General features: G+C 38.7%; 2 protein-coding genes across 2 annotated transcripts; both read right to left on the bottom strand.

The window, feature by feature from the left end:
- Nucleotides 1–654: 654 nt before the first annotated feature.
- On the bottom strand, nucleotides 655–9,535 carry sh3bgrl3 (SH3 domain binding glutamate-rich protein like 3). The gene is made up of 4 exons (XM_072675448.1): nucleotides 9,517–9,535; nucleotides 8,884–9,025; nucleotides 5,909–6,076; nucleotides 655–2,159 (listed from the first exon to the last, which is right to left on the bottom strand). Exons 2-4 carry the CDS (start codon nucleotides 8,926–8,928, stop codon nucleotides 2,094–2,096), a joined length of 279 nt encoding a protein of 92 aa, XP_072531549.1. The 5' UTR covers nucleotides 8,929–9,025; nucleotides 9,517–9,535; the 3' UTR covers nucleotides 655–2,093.
- A 2,963-nt stretch (nucleotides 9,536–12,498) lies between these two features.
- paqr7a (progestin and adipoQ receptor family member VII, a) lies at nucleotides 12,499–16,712 on the bottom strand. Its single transcript, XM_072674645.1, has 2 exons — nucleotides 16,624–16,712; nucleotides 12,499–15,241 (listed from the first exon to the last, which is right to left on the bottom strand). The coding sequence occupies exon 2, from the start codon at nucleotides 15,205–15,207 to the stop codon at nucleotides 14,125–14,127; it is 1,083 nt and encodes a 360-aa protein (XP_072530746.1). The 5' UTR covers nucleotides 15,208–15,241; nucleotides 16,624–16,712; the 3' UTR covers nucleotides 12,499–14,124.
- Between the last annotated feature and the right edge of the window lie 91 nt (nucleotides 16,713–16,803).

Here is a 16,803-nt window from a genome sequence, read left to right as displayed (position 1 = left end):
TATAGTAAATTACCCAACAATTTGTATATCTTTAGCCATGATGCATGCAGATGCATTTCAATGGTAAGTTGTGACTGTATCATTTGTTGTCATTGCACAGTGCAGTGACATTAAGATTCTGGCCTTTCCTTTGTCAACATACATACATAAACAAGGATGACATTGATGTCCTGTGTGTAACTTTTTTGCTCCCTCATCAGACTGAACTTAGCAGAGAGCTGAAAGGGTGACTGAAGATGTGTTAATTAAAAATTACAGTAGCACCGAGATGGCACATTCTACAACACACACTAGTCCACTCTGAGCCTGAGCTCCACTGAATCAAAATTCATTTTGAGCCCAGGGAATTCTCAGCAAAATATCTGGAACTGCAAGATCTTCCCTTGATTTGTGTTAAGACAATTAGAAACTACAATCCTAACAGTAAATCAGTCAGTAGTTTGCTCCAAATGTATCAGCAACTTTCTTCCCCTTTCTGCTATGGAAAAAAATGCACAACATCACTGGCAGTTTTCTTTTTTTTTCTTTTTTATTGACCCATACTTCACCAACTCACCATCTTCTTGGAAGACAACATGTTTTCTTTCTCTCTTTTTCCTGTTTTGGCAAAAAGGGGCACAAGCCCAAATGCCAGGCAGTACAAAGACCACAACACAGAGACTACAAGAACATTTTACTGAATATTCTGATAATCAAACATACATGATTTAAAGGGGAACTCCACTAAGTTTAGTAATAACATCTTGTGAAGTAAGTATAGAGCATTAGTTTTAGATGTTCACGTTCCTATTATAGAGTATGTATGTTTAGAGCATTTCACACCAAACCAACCAATTTCTTTCATTATACATCATGATGGCATAGCATTAGTACTAAAACTTCTCCAGAATTTAATTACTACCTCATATCAATTCTTTTTTCAAACCATGATTAATGCTAGAAGTCATTACTTGGGAATTCATTTTTATGACGTTGGCCCAGTGGCTTTCAGCCCCAGTCATTAGAATCCAATACACAGAACAAATCAAGTGCCTTAAGTGAAGTCTAACCGGTCTCATCACCAAAATAGAGGTCACAGAATTACAAGCTGTGCTGTGTGGACATGTTCAGCTGAGAACCTTGCAGTCCAAACAGAGCAGAAAATCACAGTAAAGGGTTAGCAAGAAGACAAGAATTACACAAGTTATTAATACTAGTCTGATTTGTGATGTTCTGAATTATTGGCAACCTTGGAGCTTTTTTTGGTAAACAAGAGCTTTTTTTCTAACCACAGCTTTGCTCTTACCCAAGTAAAGAGAAGACTATGCTTATGCGGAAAACACACCTGCATGGAAACTTATTGGCACCATTAAACACAATGGAATGATATCCACTCAACTGATTTATGTGAGTTAATATTACTTAAGAGCTGTTTTCTGGAGACATGGTGGATTCTGAAGTGACAGAACATGCAGTCTGTATAAAGCTGTAAATGAAGCTGTAAATGAAGCTGTTATTGTAGCCTGTGTTTTTTTTTAGGTATTGGCATAGTTCGTCCCAGCATGCTAACCCCTGTGACCTGAAATTAATTCATCAATGTAAAATAAACATGGTTCAAAGCTAGCAAAAAGAAAACACATTTCTACCATATTTTATGGTCCACATGAGATTTGAATGATTTGTAAGTATTGTCATGAGTGTGGATTAGCACAAGATTAAGTAATTAGTTGGTTGCAGCCAGGATTACGTGACCCAACTGCACACATTCAGAAGCCTTAGTTCTAACAAGACTGCAAATTAGAGATATTTACACACTGGAAGCTAAACAACCAACAAAAACAACCAATAAATTCAAACAAAGTCACATAAATGCAAGCAAAAATATGAGCAACCACATTTAAAGTGATTGAGGTTAATTAAAGTCTAAATTACACAGGGTATGTGCTTTCAGAGGTGAGAGATGGGGGGATTATATGTTTGTGGCATGTTAACATGGCATTGAGAGAAGAGCAGGTTGGCCTTTCCAGCAGGCAGAGGAGATGACACAGGCATTCTCTTTAGGGTTTGGGGACAACAAGTAAGGGCTAGGAACTGAATGCGACCAGGTGTGGCGCTCACGCGATCTTCAGAAACTGTTCAACCGTGTCCTCTTCTACTGCCTCTGAAAACATCTCATAGTTCTATTGGGGAAAAAACAGAGACACACACAGATAAAAAGCACCAAAAAAATACAATGGCAGTAAACAAAGATTTTGGTTAAACATCAATAATGATGCAATGACTTCTGACCAATGAACAACACTGTAGAATGCAGATGTTTGGGGACCTCTGGTCAAAATTCATGGTCAGGTTAACAGCTAAGCGAATAAAAGATGATGATTTCCAAATGGCAAGTAAAGATAACATTTAACAAAAAAAATGCAAATGCCCCAAAGCAAGAGGTATAGGCATCCTGCATGGGCAGTACTTGATGACCCTCTTTGTCAAGCATCACAGCTTGTAAATGGTTTTCAGTCTTTCAATTATTGTTTGGGCAATTTTTGCAAACTCTTCCTGCAAAAAGGTAGGTTTTGTGAAATTCTTGGGCCGCCTTGCACACACCGCTCGGCGCACACAGGTCTATCCACAGATTTTCAATTATGCTTAGGTCAAGGGACTAAAAGGCTATGCCAGAATTTCCAGCTTAAAGTAGGCCATTGTGGATTCTAAAGTGTGTTTAGAATCACTAGCTATAGAAGCCATCCTATTCTTGTCTGAAACTTATTTTTATAGCTGGTGTAATGTTAATACAATGTGTATTATTTCCTCTACCAGTAAAATGTTGATTATGCCTCTCTGATGCAAACAAGTATCCACCCCTATGCTTAATTGTTAGACAGATGTTTTGTTCATAAAATGCTGCATTTCATCAAACATGTATATGCTAATAGTGACCAGATAGATTTCAACGTCTTTGTTTTGCATCTGTATTTGAAGGTCTTTAGAAGCTGGCATGTGCTGCCATTTAAAACTTACTAGCCTGCTTCACTTTGCCAGACAGTAATGTTTAGATCAGTAATCGTGCCTGGGTGTAGCTAGTGAAATTGAATCAAATTGTCAAATGAATTTGGATTATTAAAATAAGTTAAGTAAGTAAGATAATCTTACACTGGATGATTTAAATTTGTGACAAATATACAGCAATTGGGGGAAATTGGGAAGGGTGAATACACCACTTTATGCATCTCTTAGGATGAAGTCCCTAGGGTGGCCTGGCCTGGTCATGTTGGTGATCATTTCCACTTGTAAATGATTCTCTGGACAGTGGAACAGCTGACTTCTAATCATTTACAGCTGATGTACTGCACTCGATTCCTATTTTAGGCATTGTAATTAGCAACTATGTCCTCTTAAATTGCATTTGTATTAATTACATTTATAAATTATTTTAGATGACATTTCTTCAGTTTTATTTGTTTAGTTACAGTATGTCAAATGTGTCTACCCTAAAAACCCACACTCCATGGTTTTCGTGGAGTGCTCAAATTTTTTCACATGAATGTATGGAGTGGTGTAGAACAGTGCACCACCACTCCAGAGTCTGCTACATCTTCTAGATGATCTTTTGCAGTCAAACATGAGTTTTGCTTTCCATTCATTTTCAAACATTTTTATTTGCTTTTCTACTTTTGTACCATTTGAACACGTATCTCTGAAAGGTCTTAACTTGACCTACACAGTACCACTTTGTGATTGTTATACCCTTCTCGTACTTTTAGTTATCAGAATGCTAGAGCCATCAAGAATACTTAGATCTCTGGGTGCTGGCTTCTTAGTACTTCCCAAAATTAGGAAAACCTCAACAGGTGGAAGAGCCATTTCTTATAAAGCCCCCCAACTCAGTCACCTAGCCTGACCTGCTGGAAGACTGCCCGCTTGGGGTCCCCTCTACCTGCATCAGACCAGCTGCCACCTACCAGTCTGACCGGCTGATATATCTTATATTTTAGTTTTATTTTAACAATGCTTTACTAACATATGACAATCAGTTCTCAACAGCCATATTATTTGGGCAGCAGAGAGAGGTCTTAAATGATGGAGCACAAGTTTCTTTCGTACAAGGAAGTATTTTTGTCTTTTGTTGTTATGCTACAGGTAATACATTTGTTTCTGTAATATTTACTATAATGATGCATTTTGTTTCAATTTACCAATTTAGCCAATATAGCCTTATATTGGAGTACTCAGTAGCAAAATATATATATATACAGTGCCCTCCATAATTATTGGCACTCCTGGTTAAGATGTGTTCTTTAGCTTCTAATAAATTTGAGTTTTTTTCTAAATAATATAGGACCACGATGGAAAAATGAGTAAAATCCAACCTTTAACTCAAGTGAATTTATTCAGTAGGAAAAAAATCCCACATTAAGAAATAATTGTTTAACATCAAATCATGTGTGCCACAATTATTGGCACCCCTGATGTTTATACTTTGTACAACCCCCTTTTGCCAACAAAACAGCACCTAATCTCCTCTTATAATGTTTCACAAGATGGGAGAATACAGATAGAGGGATCTTTGACCATTCCTCTTTGCACAATCTCTCTAAATCATCCAGCGACCTGGGTCCTCTCCTCTGCACTCTCCTCTTCAGCTCACCCCACAGGTTTTCAATGGGGTTGAGGTCTGGGGACTGAGATGACCATGGGAGGAGCTTGATTCTGTGTGTGGTGAACCATTTCTGTGTAGATTTGGCCATATGTTTTGGGTCATTATCTTGCTGAAAGACCCAGTGATGACCCATCTTCAGCTTTTGGGCAGAAGCCACCAGATTTTGTTTTAAAATGTCCTGTTATTTCAAAGCATTCATGATGCCATGCACCCTAACAAGGTTCCCAGGGCCTTTGGAAGAGAAACAGGCCCACAGTATCACTGATCCTCCCCCATATTTCACATGAGGTGCTTGAGGTGCTTTTCTGCATACTCAGCTCTTGTGTTACACCAGACCCACTTAGAGCATTTGTTGCCAAAAAGCTCTATCTTAGTTTCATCTGACCAAAGCACACGGCCCCAGTTGAAGTTCCAGTACTGCTTAGCAAACTCCAAACGTTTGTGTTTATGATTGCGAGTGAGAAAAGGTTTTTTCCGTGCATGCCTCCCAAACAGCTTGTTGGCATGCAGATAGTGCCTGATGGTTCTTTTGGAGACTTTGTGACCCCAAGAAGCTACTATTTGTTGCAATTCTGTAACAGTGAGCTTTGGAGACCTTTTTATTTCTCTTATCATCCTCCTCACTGTGCGTGGTGGCAAAATAAACTTGTGTCATCGTCCAGGCTTGTTTTCCACTGTTCCAGTTGTTTTAAACTTCTTAGTAATTCCTCTGACAGTAGATATGGACAGGTGGAGGTGAGTGGCTATTTTCTTGTAGCCATTGCCTGACTTGTGGCGGTCAACACACATCTGCCTTACTTGAATGGTATGTTCCTTTGTCTTTCCCATGTTGAAGAGAAATGGCCTCTGTGTCACGTCATATTTATACCCCAGGGAAACAGGAAGTTGTGAATTACTAATTAAATGTTCCTACATACTCTGATCAACTTCGTAAACTACTGTAGAATTGAAAGAAATACTTTAATTACATTTATTTCCTAAGAAATGTTAGGGGTGCCAATAATTGTGGAACAGGTGATTTTATGAAGAATAATTATTTCTTAGTCAGGGATTTTTTTTTTCCCTTAAAATTCAGTTAAAGGTTGGATTTTACTCTTTTTTCCATCGTGGTCCTATATTATTTAGAAAAAAACTCAATTTATTAGAAGCTAAAGAACACATCTTAACCAGGGGTGCCAATAATTATGGAGGGCACTATATATATATCTTATTATATTAATATAATATACACACACACACACACACACACACATCTGTCTCTCTACTTGTTCTTACCCCACAGTACTGATCATCATTGAAAATTTGTGGCGGAACTGCTGTGGGGTTGCTGGATTTGGTCCTCATCTCATCCCGAAGAGCCCCGCCCACTGAAATATCAATCAGTTCAAACTGGATGTTCTTACTCTCCAGGATGCGCATCACTTCAGCCTGCTGTGATTTCACCTAGGAAAGAGTACATCATCAAACATCATAAGTTCTGCCTACATCATAGATGTCTGAGCCTATTAATATATTTTGCTTGTAGGCATATATGTATGAGCAAATGTGTGTATTTTGCAACAGAAACATGCTGAATTATACATTAAAGAAGAAAAAAGAAAAAGTTACTACTGGTTTAAAAAAAAAAAAAGGTTGCTTATTTGTGCTGCAGCCAATCATCTTAAATCCAGCTTAAACAAACCTGAGCAATCACCCTCACATTAAATGTAATTAAATACTGTAATTGTTTTAGGGTTTAATAGAATGATTGTTCAAGTGTGCAGAGTTTAGCAAACGCAAGTCAAAAAGGTGTGAGGCCAATGCTACATAAATAGACCCTGATAAATAATTATACCAAATGGGCATTTTGACAAATTTCAACTCACTTACTTGCCTCTTATATTTCAAAGAGGTCAGTTATAGGTGTGCTGGGTCTCTTTATGGCAAGCATATAAAACAGTTAAACTTCAGGATTCAAACAAAATTCCAAATACAATTTGAAACAGTTCTGATACAGTCAGAAAATGTACCATGGATCATGTATTTTTTACATCTATATTGCAGGGCTGCCATGATTAGCCAATGTAATTGATGCATTTTCAGCATTGTCATCAACATCAAAATTGTGAACCAGTGCAACATTTTTTTTATTGTTATGAACTTAGCCTTTCAGATTTCGAAATGCTTTTTCTTAACCCCTCCAAGTAACTGCTGCAAGTATAAATTCAGCTGTCTTTGGCTACAGTCAACTCCACTGAAAGCTACAGTTCTGAAACACTGCATGTGCTGTCTAGTCATGTTCAGTAACTATTAGTAGGGAAGCTTTTTAAAATTGGGTGTCCTTTTGGTTGCTAAAAATACTTGTTACACACGTCTGCCTGCTACCCTAATTGTTCCAATAACAATACTTTTTTAACAGAATAAGAGAAAATTTACAGGGTAGAATTTGGGCTTCTGGGATTGACTGTGCCAGTGTACAGGTCTATGTGCTTTGGGTTGGATGGGATATGTACCTAATTATTTTATTCCCGCCATTAATTAAGTACATTTCCTTGTGTAGAGAATATCATAAATACAATAGATCACATAGAAACTTTGTTTTGAAATTGCACTGCTGGATGTTTTTTCCCCCAGCATGTTGTATTTGCTAGTGAACCTACAGTTAAAATAAAAGAAACTTGCTCAGTTTGACTTTTTAAAAGAAAAATAGTTGATAGGTTAATTGATAGTAAAATAGTTGTTATTGGCAGTCCTACTGTGTTAATTGTCTTTAGAATGTTCTGCAAACCTCCAGACATCCATACCTTTTGACAACTAACTCTGACTTACTTGCATTCATCATCCTGTCTCTGTAAATAAGAGACAAAACTGCTGGAGTCTTTTTTTAGGCCTAGTTGGTCCAACCTGCATAAGGCCTCTTTATGTATGAACCTTTGGATTGCTTCTTGCAGCTATATTTTTTACTTATTTGTATTTTATACTGTGAAAATGCCAAACCACAACACCCCTTGTCAGGCATGTACAGACACATACAAACAATTACAGAAAGCTTATCAAATTCAATTGATTTAACTAACATCAACAACCTTGACAAGAATGCCTTTTTTTTAACCATTTCTACCCTAACATTTGTAGGATTCACATACACACAAACCAAATGTCTGGCACATATTAAAGTCAGCCACCTCACACAGGAACTATGTCTTTAAAAGTTTTTTCCTTGTTGTCCTGGCTATAAAAAACTGGGTTGATGATTAATTGGGAAACGCTCTGACAGAGAGCAGATTGAGGAAGTTGAAGAACACATCTGCACAATGACTACGCCTAGGGTCAAACCATTATTCAGTCGAAATCAGTCAGAAATATCAGAAACATTTAGAGCAAGACATAAGTAGATAAGGACTTTATCAATGTGCATACTTTTGACCAACTGTTTTAATGCTGCAGAAAGAACTAAATCCCATTCATTAGAGACCTAAAGTGTTGGGTCGAGAATTATAGGACTATAGATTAAGTTACACACGTTAGTTCTTGTTTGCGTATAAAAAAAAGAATAATAATAATAATAATAAAAAAAAACACACAAAAAGACACATTTTATAAAGATGAAATAGGTTTCAAGGGATGAATATCAAATGGCTCTCTACTGCTGCAGCGTACTAGACACACCAAGCACGAAACTATGGCTTCCGCACTAAACGTTAGCTAGGTCCAACATATATAGTTAGTCACGCAATACATGTAATGCACCAATTGATGTATAAACCAACGTTTTATTACCTTAATCTTTCTATACAAAGCACATTACATAGGCCGTGTGGTGTAATTTAAGATTCAGCTACTGGCCTCCCAAATGTATACCACGGCCACTCCACACAAGCCATTAGAAAGGTAAGTATAGTAGTATCGTTACCAACCACGAAGAACACAAGAGGGGGAAAACAATTTACCGCCAATTAGTCTGTGAACTGAGAAACAGGCACAGATGGCCATTATCACTTCCGTTATTAACAGGTATGAGTTTGCACTTCCTCAACGCTTTGCTCCTGATTAAATAATCACCAAATTTCCAATCTCTAAGATGTGCTTAATAATGGATTTAAAGGTCAGCATAAACCTGCAAACAAGCGTGTGTGCACATGTGGCTTTCTGCTCAGAAAAGATGCATTACTAGCACTGGGTGTGTCAAATCTCTCTGCTTATTTAAAAGCCCTCATTCTGCAGCCATTGTTCCATTTGATCCCATTCATCATATAGTTACGCCATCTCACCTCTCTTGAAGCAGTGACCGTAGTGTAGTATAATTTGATGCCCATGGTCGCGTTTATCCGTTTGTGTGTGTAAGTGTGTATTCCTACGCGCTCCGTTTTCCAGCCCTACAGCCTCTCCCCGCCATCACTGATCCGCTATTCGCTGCAAGATTTAAAGTGACAGGAGCACATTTTCAACCAGGAAAATAAACCTCTTTATGTAGTGTGAGGTTGTGTGAAAAGAACACTTATAAAATATTTAAAAAGAATAGTTCATATAGTTGTTGTTGTTCATATACTATTAAAGTAGCAATCAGAAACCCATGAATAACTCAAATCGTTATGTTTACTTTCTCTGGTGTAAAATGGCAGCGAATTCCCAGACTTTAGAATTAGTCCACAGAAGAAAGCCCCCAGAAAAGCAGAGCTTTGGCCGTTTTCTCCAATTACAACTTTAACCTATTCTAAGTACACAGTGCCACATGACATCATCTATTTTAACAGTGCCTGCACCCGAAAATGTTCAATACTACTTAGTCCAATCTCGCAGGTAGAGGTTTGTCAGACCTGCCGGAGTCAGTCATACACACTCTGATACTGCTCAACATTCTCTGCTCTCCATAAAGTCCTCTCAGAACGAACTCTCTCTTTTACCTTCTCCGAGTAAATGGCCACCCAGCCCGACCTGAAAAAGCAATGGCAGATCCATTAGAGGGCAGTAAAGCGGTTGAATGTGACCAATAGCTTCCTCCCGCAGACGCTGTACTGTATGAGTCAGTGAGATACCAAAAGTTTTAATTAACTCATCAGTGCAGAAACATTCCTCAGACCTCCAGACACCACTTTTCACACTCATTGGTAAAACCCATATTAATCTCATCAGGCTCCATGCTGACCTTTACTTAAAAAAAAGACTCTCAAGAAAGTATTTAAACAGTGGCAAAAGAGAACCAGTTTTGTTTTCTGTGGGACATATTGAATTATCTCTAAAATATCTTTAAATAACCATTGTAAAGAGTTTGTTTTTAAAGTATAATGTTTAAGGTTCCGCAAATTCTGAATATTTCAAATGATTTAAAACAAATTCTATATAAATGATCACTAATGTTTAGCTTTTTAACTCTTTAACTCTTTAACTCTCTCATTATTTATGGTCCCCCACAAAATTACTTTTTAAGATTTATTTTTTTCCACAAAATGCATCATTAATAAACATGTAAAATATGTGCTGACTCACTGGTAGTTTTGCATTATAAATAAAATGGCAGTATTTGTATTGTTGACTTTGTGACTCCTGGTTCCTGTCACCATGACTGTAAAGAAGTCCTCGTAATTTCCCCAGTAGTTTGCCCTGAAATCTGAAAGTTCAGCCACCTGTGCAACTGTAGCAGGCAGAGAGTCTCTGTACATCGTCACCTCAAGTTTATTGACGACAGTTCATCCAGTGTGACACTTCCAATTCACACAGACCACAAACTTGAACTCTACCAAGAGATGGTCTTGGAAAGCTGGTGATATGGTCATAAGCATAAGCTGAGGCTCAAACAGGAGCCACCCACCATCAGTGTAGTTCATCGCTGGTCAGACCAATCAGACTCAATGCTCCAGGACTGTTTTAATGACGTGGACTCGGAGATGTTTCGTGATTTGTAAAACAACATTGACCAGTACGCAGACTCAGTCACCGGATTCATACAGAGTATAAAATAGCCAGCTATGCTCTTCATAAGACCATAAAAGCAGCCAAACGTAAGTACAAAGCCAAAGTGGAAGCACAGTTCAGCTCCACCAATGCCAGAAGCACATGGTAAACACTAGCGCCGCGCTTCCAGACAGGCAAAACTACTTTAATGCTTGTTTCGAGATGGCCATGGAGAACGCACCATTCACTGCTGAGTCCCACCCACCCTCTGTTTCCGAAGCTGATGTGCGCAGATTCTTTAAGCGCATCAACACATGTAAATCTGCTGGTCCAGGCGGCATACCCAGTAGAGCGCTTAAAGCATGCGCCAGTCAGCTAGCTGGAGTCTTTGCAGACATCTTCAGCATGTCTCAACTTGTCATCTGCTCCTCACTCCCTGACACCATGGATCCAATGCAATTTGCATACAGACGGAACAGATCCACTGATGATGCTATTGCCCTGACTCTGCATACTGCCCTCTACCACCTGGACAAGAATACCTATGTGAGAATGCTGTTTGTGGACTACAGTTCAGCATTTAACACCATCATTCCACCCAGGCTGACATCAAGCCCCGTGATCTGAGTTTTGCTCTCTGTGCAGCTGGATCTTGAACTTCTTGACGGGACAACAGCAGGTGGAAAGAATGGGCAGCATCCATGTCCTCTTCACTGACCCTTGTCACCAGAGCCCCCCAGGGATGTGTGCTCAGCCTGCTCTTGAACTCCCTGTACACCTATGACTGCACAACCAGACACAGATTTCATCATTAAATTTGCTGATGACATGACAATTGTGGGCCTTTACTCCAACAATGATAAGGTTAGCTTCCTGTCACACTGATAACAGAAAAACAACCTTTCTCTTTACGGCAGCAAAACCAAGGAGCTGGTTTTGGACTTCAGGAAACAGGAAAGAGTGCACACCACTATCTCCATCAATGGGGCCACCGTGGAAAGGGTCAGCAGCTTCAAGTTCCTTGGTGTTACAGAGGAACATACATTAACAGAACACACCACACAAGGGGCGAAGACGGCTGAGGAGGTTTGGTATGAACCTCCACATACTCAGGACATTTTACACCTGCACTGTGCAGAGTATTCTGATGGGCTGTATCTCCACCTGGTATGGGAACTGCACCACTCTTGAGCGGAAAGCTCTGCAGAGGGTGGTGTGCACAGTGCATCATCTGGGTTCAGCTTCCAAACCCTTTAGATTTATGCACCAGACACTGTCTGAGGAAGTCAAGAAGGATTATTAAGGAAATGCACCCACCCAAGCCACTGCCTGGTTTTACAGCTGCCCAGCAGCAGGAGGTACAGAAGCTTGAAGACCAGAACCAGTCGGCTTCTACCCTTAAGCAATTACGCTGCTGAATAAACAGTGCTGCGCACCTACCCACAGTCCACAAGCTATCTTAACTGTATCATCACACCTCCTCCCCATACAAACACACTCTGCACTTGGATCAAAAGCAAAGTGACCTGAATGACTGATATGGCAAATTCATTTATATGAGTTTAAAACATCTGATAGCAAGAAAATCATGGACAGGCTAGGACAGTCTGTCGGGGTACCCAACCCAATTCTACGCATGAGCACACCTGATGTTTCTGAGGTTTCACTGTGTATTAGATTTTCAACACTAAGATTTCTCATTTCTAACCAGGCAGATTTCTTACAATGAACCACTATATTTTAAGTTGGAAAGTCATACATTTTATATATAAATAAGAGATAAACCTTAATAAAGAAAGAAAATATCTACCATATGTCTATCATTGTTTGAATACAGAAAGCTGTATTAGTCACAATTGACAGTTGTAGTTCAATTTCCTATTAAAAAAAAAACAGAGCTTCTTACATGCAGGGACACAAACATGGTGCAATTTACACTATTTTTGCAATTTATTGGTGCAATTTACACTATTTTTGCAATTTATTGGTGCAATTTACTATTTGTTGGTAATCAAAGCTTTCATTATATACATGATGAAATTCAAATGTTATGTTCAATGTGATCTCCAAAACAGAATAAGACATAAACCTATATCCCAGTCATGCAAAAAAAAAAAAAAAAAACAAGATATTATGTGAAACCTAGAGAATCTTAAAAAAAAAATACTGATTGGTCAAACACTTCAATACTACATAACATAAATAATACCTACTAGTAGAGGGATTGGCTTGTAGAGCCATGCCTAGTCCCAAGTGTAGACTATTGGGGTATAAAGACTCCCAGCATTGAGCTGTAAAGCAGTGGAACTGCGTTCTATGGAATGATGGTGCTCCATCCAATAGTAGGATAAACTCTTATGAGCAGGTGTCCTAATACTGAATCCAGAAAAATGAATATCCAATAAAGTACACATACAATAAATACTGCTGTTGTCAAACTGTTGTAATTCCAGAGGGTTTTTGCAGCTGCTTGTCCACTGACACCAGAGCATCATAGGCACAATAAAATTTGTCCTCGTACTGATAGTTACTCCTTATACATGTACCATCAAATAACCCAGATAAGGTACTGACCGTTAACTGTCTGCAATTGCTGTTAATAGATAAAACTAAAAGGTATGGCCTACTTACATTTTTAAATTAAATATTAACACTTCCACCTCAAGTAACTCTATGTAAAAAAGTGAACAAGTAAATGATTAATATGTTGTTTCAATATCAAATCTCTTCCTTGATTTGCAAGTTTAAGAACATAGTAAACATTTAGTTAGTTTCCACAATACTGGAATACTGGCATATTAAGAATGTTAAACATTGTATGAAAAAAATTACATACTTATGGTGTACAAGAAATACACAATTACACACAGGCTCAAAAGTAACTGGGCAATTAACTGAAGGGAATTTCATGGCTAGGTGTGCAAAGCTTGGGTGCCCCTGTTCAAATGACACATTTGGTTGACTTTCTAGACCAGAATCTAAAGTCATATACAGGAAGCAAACTTAAAGCTGTATTATGGAGAACTGGTATTTCTTGCTCATGGGCTCCCCTTACAATTGGAAAGTGTAATTCACACTACAGGCCACCAGTAAGAAACACATAGTGTGTAGTTTCTGGTATGCTGAGCCCAGAGACATGAATGATAGAAATTACATATAATATTAAAATTCTGAGTATGTTTTAGAGCACCATTGCTTAACATAATGGAACCAATGAACATATTGTATTTAAGGTGTTATTACTTTTGCATGTATATACTGTGTGACTGTATATATTATTTAAGCTGTGTGGCTGGATATTTATTTATGAAAGCTAGAAATCAGGACTAGCTCTACTTGAATTAGCATTATAAATGAGCATTATTCAGAAATGTAATATTTATATCTTATAAATACAGTACAATAGAGAAAAGGCATTGTATTACTTGATTATATGTGCATTTTCCTCTTGTCTCTAGTCCAATGACTAAATAATGCAAAAACATGAATGCATTAATCATTTTCTTAATTTAAGTTTTGTTATATTAAATCAAGTCAGCACTTATAATTAGTGCATTGTGCTGCTACTACTACTAGTAGTAAGTAGTGATGCACAACAGATCTGTTTTTTTAAATGTCTCTTAATCTAATCTGGCTTTTTCTACCAGCAAACATTTTACTTTTTTAATCATATAGGCAACTATTTGAGTGCAGATGACTGTCGTCACCAAATACAGCAATACAAAAACCTGTGCATCACTGTCACCATGAAGACTGGTGTAAAGGTCACGGCGGCTAAGGTAGTCCAGGTAAGAGGCGTGGATTTGGGAGAGCGTACAAAACACCAGGAGCACATGGAACAGCTGGTGGCCCTGACCCAAGAAGTCACAATGTCCGGGGAACAGGGACTCAGGCAGAGGGTAAGTAAAGAAGAAGGCGCTGGAGAGAAAAAAAGCGAGTTGGCCACAATGGAAGGTCACTGCATAGTCATTTGTGGAATCCTTTTCTCCACAGGAGAGGTACCAGAGGTAGACACGATGGAAAACAGGGCTTGTGTCCCAAGCATAGGCCAGTGCAGACGGCAACACCTGACTGACCTTACGAATCCAAGAAGGTAGGCTGTAGTTCTGGTACTTTCCGAAACAGCAGCCCAGACATGATAGGCAGCAGAGAAAGCTGGCGACAGGCATGAAGATTCCCCACACCCGTGTGTACCAGCTCTTTTCTATGGCATAATAGAAATGTGCCACAGCACTTCCATACTGGTACTGTGCCACTCCTACATAATCGAGAAAGTAAAAGGCATAATGGTAGAGTTCAGATTTAGCTGACAACAGGTGAGCCACAGCACTGAATGTCATGTAGGTTATCGAGGACAGGAGGAGAATGAGCAACGGCCAGCTGTGGGGATCCCTGAGGAACTCTATGGTCTCAGCCAGTTCAGCTGCTTTGGTAAGGACTGCCAGAGCCCCAAGCAGGTGTGTCCACACATTTATTGTCTCGTTGTGGCGCTGGAACAGTGAGAGGAAGTAGTAGCGCCAGCCTTGGTGAAGGGGTCTGTAACCAGCAAAAATGTAACACTCGCGGAAGAAGCGGGGCACCTCCACATCTTGCACTGTGGCAGGAATTGACGGCACCGCCTCCCTTAGCAGCTGGGGCACCTGCCTCACCTGCTGCAGATTAATAAACAGCCGACCAATCTTCTCCATCACAGTGGTTGCCATATCAGTATATAAAGGTATGCCAACAGAACAGTAACTGTTTGGAGAAAAGTATGGAGGAAAAACATGCAATTAGGAAATGCAACTGACACAACCTTTTTCAGGGGTTCAATTTGAATTTACATTTTAGAACATTGCAAAGACCACCTTGTTCTTTGTGCCAGAAGCCATTTTAACCTGTGATTATTTAGACCAACAGTAACCTTATTTGGATTGGATTTGACTAGATTTGGGAGATAAAATTTGCCACCCCAAGTATCCCAGTAAGCATAAAACAGAAACTGTGACAGTGTCTTCAGGTAGAGGCAATTATTCTGTACAATTTATGGTAGATATGGAATGTGGTGGGGTTTTTATTAATTAACTTCTTTGAGATTCTTAATCTCTACAGAAGGTGGTTTCAGATTTACTTACTATAGTAACTTAAGAATAACACATTAATTTACACATTTTACATTACTGTAACTGAATACTAATCTTTAGCATATAGTAGCATTAACACACCATGCACAATTTATTCTTGCAACCAGATATTAATAAATTCATTGAAACACTTGTATAACTGATTAAGCCATTATATTGCATATCAAACATAATTTTTAAATGTGACATATTTTGGTCAGTATTTCTTTCTTTATTTGGAACAAGCAACAGCGTAACTCTACCAATTAGAATTGTGCAAACTGCATGCTTGATTCAATGTTTTCTAACCCAGTAATCAGAGGTCCCAAATTGGTCCACATTTTTCTCAACCCCTGCTCCTGCACTAAGCCCTTGCTACAAGTATACTGGAAGACCAGACATGTACACCATTCAGGGTTCCCAGGTAAGAAAACAAATGGCCTAAATAATCAATCTTGGTTAATAGTAGGATGCTATTTTTGTTACAACTATTTATAATTGTAAGTATACAATCTATTTATATGCTTGATTAAAATAACTGTCAAAGCAAATGGTGTTGTATTTTTTATTTATGCAACCATTCAATTACTAATTTTAGGAGAACTGGCTCAATAATTTACTACTATACACTACTTATGAAAACTTATATAAAAAAAGTGGCCACTCCCAGATAGACACCATAACTCCAATCACCATCACTGTAAACAGCGTCATTAGGTTTCTCTTAATGACCATTTCAAGTAACCATTTTACAATCTTAATAAATGCTTTTACACCTCAACTACTAAAACACGCAGAACGTTTGGAAAAAACGGGGAGTTCCCCTTTAAACATTAATGGAGAAAATTCCTCACAGCACGAAAAGAGCTGCAGGACTTTCCTACTATAGTCTTAATTCCTGGATTTAAATTAGCGGGCTTAAGCGATAAATATTGCTTTACTTACCCCCAGAACGGAAAGTAAATGTAAACATACAGATATGCAATCCTTTGAGGGTTCCTATGTTGTATAGCTTACCTGTGTCTCCTCCTTCAGATCAGTGTTGCCTGCAGCCCCGCGCTGGTCTAAGCAGACCGAGGTGTATCCACACTCCACTGAACTGCTTTTGGACTTCCTTCTCTGCTGCTATCAATGTTTACATGGCTGGAGCTGTGCCCTGTGAAACAGTGTCTCTTCCCCACCCGTGTTCAAATAGAC

The sequence above is a fragment of the Salminus brasiliensis genome, chromosome 3 (genome assembly GCF_030463535.1).
Source record: "Salminus brasiliensis chromosome 3, fSalBra1.hap2, whole genome shotgun sequence".
Lineage (NCBI taxonomy): Eukaryota > Metazoa > Chordata > Actinopteri > Characiformes > Bryconidae > Salminus > Salminus brasiliensis.
The sequence above is the reverse complement of the archived record's forward strand: the minus strand, read 5'-3'. Positions and strand labels throughout refer to the sequence as shown.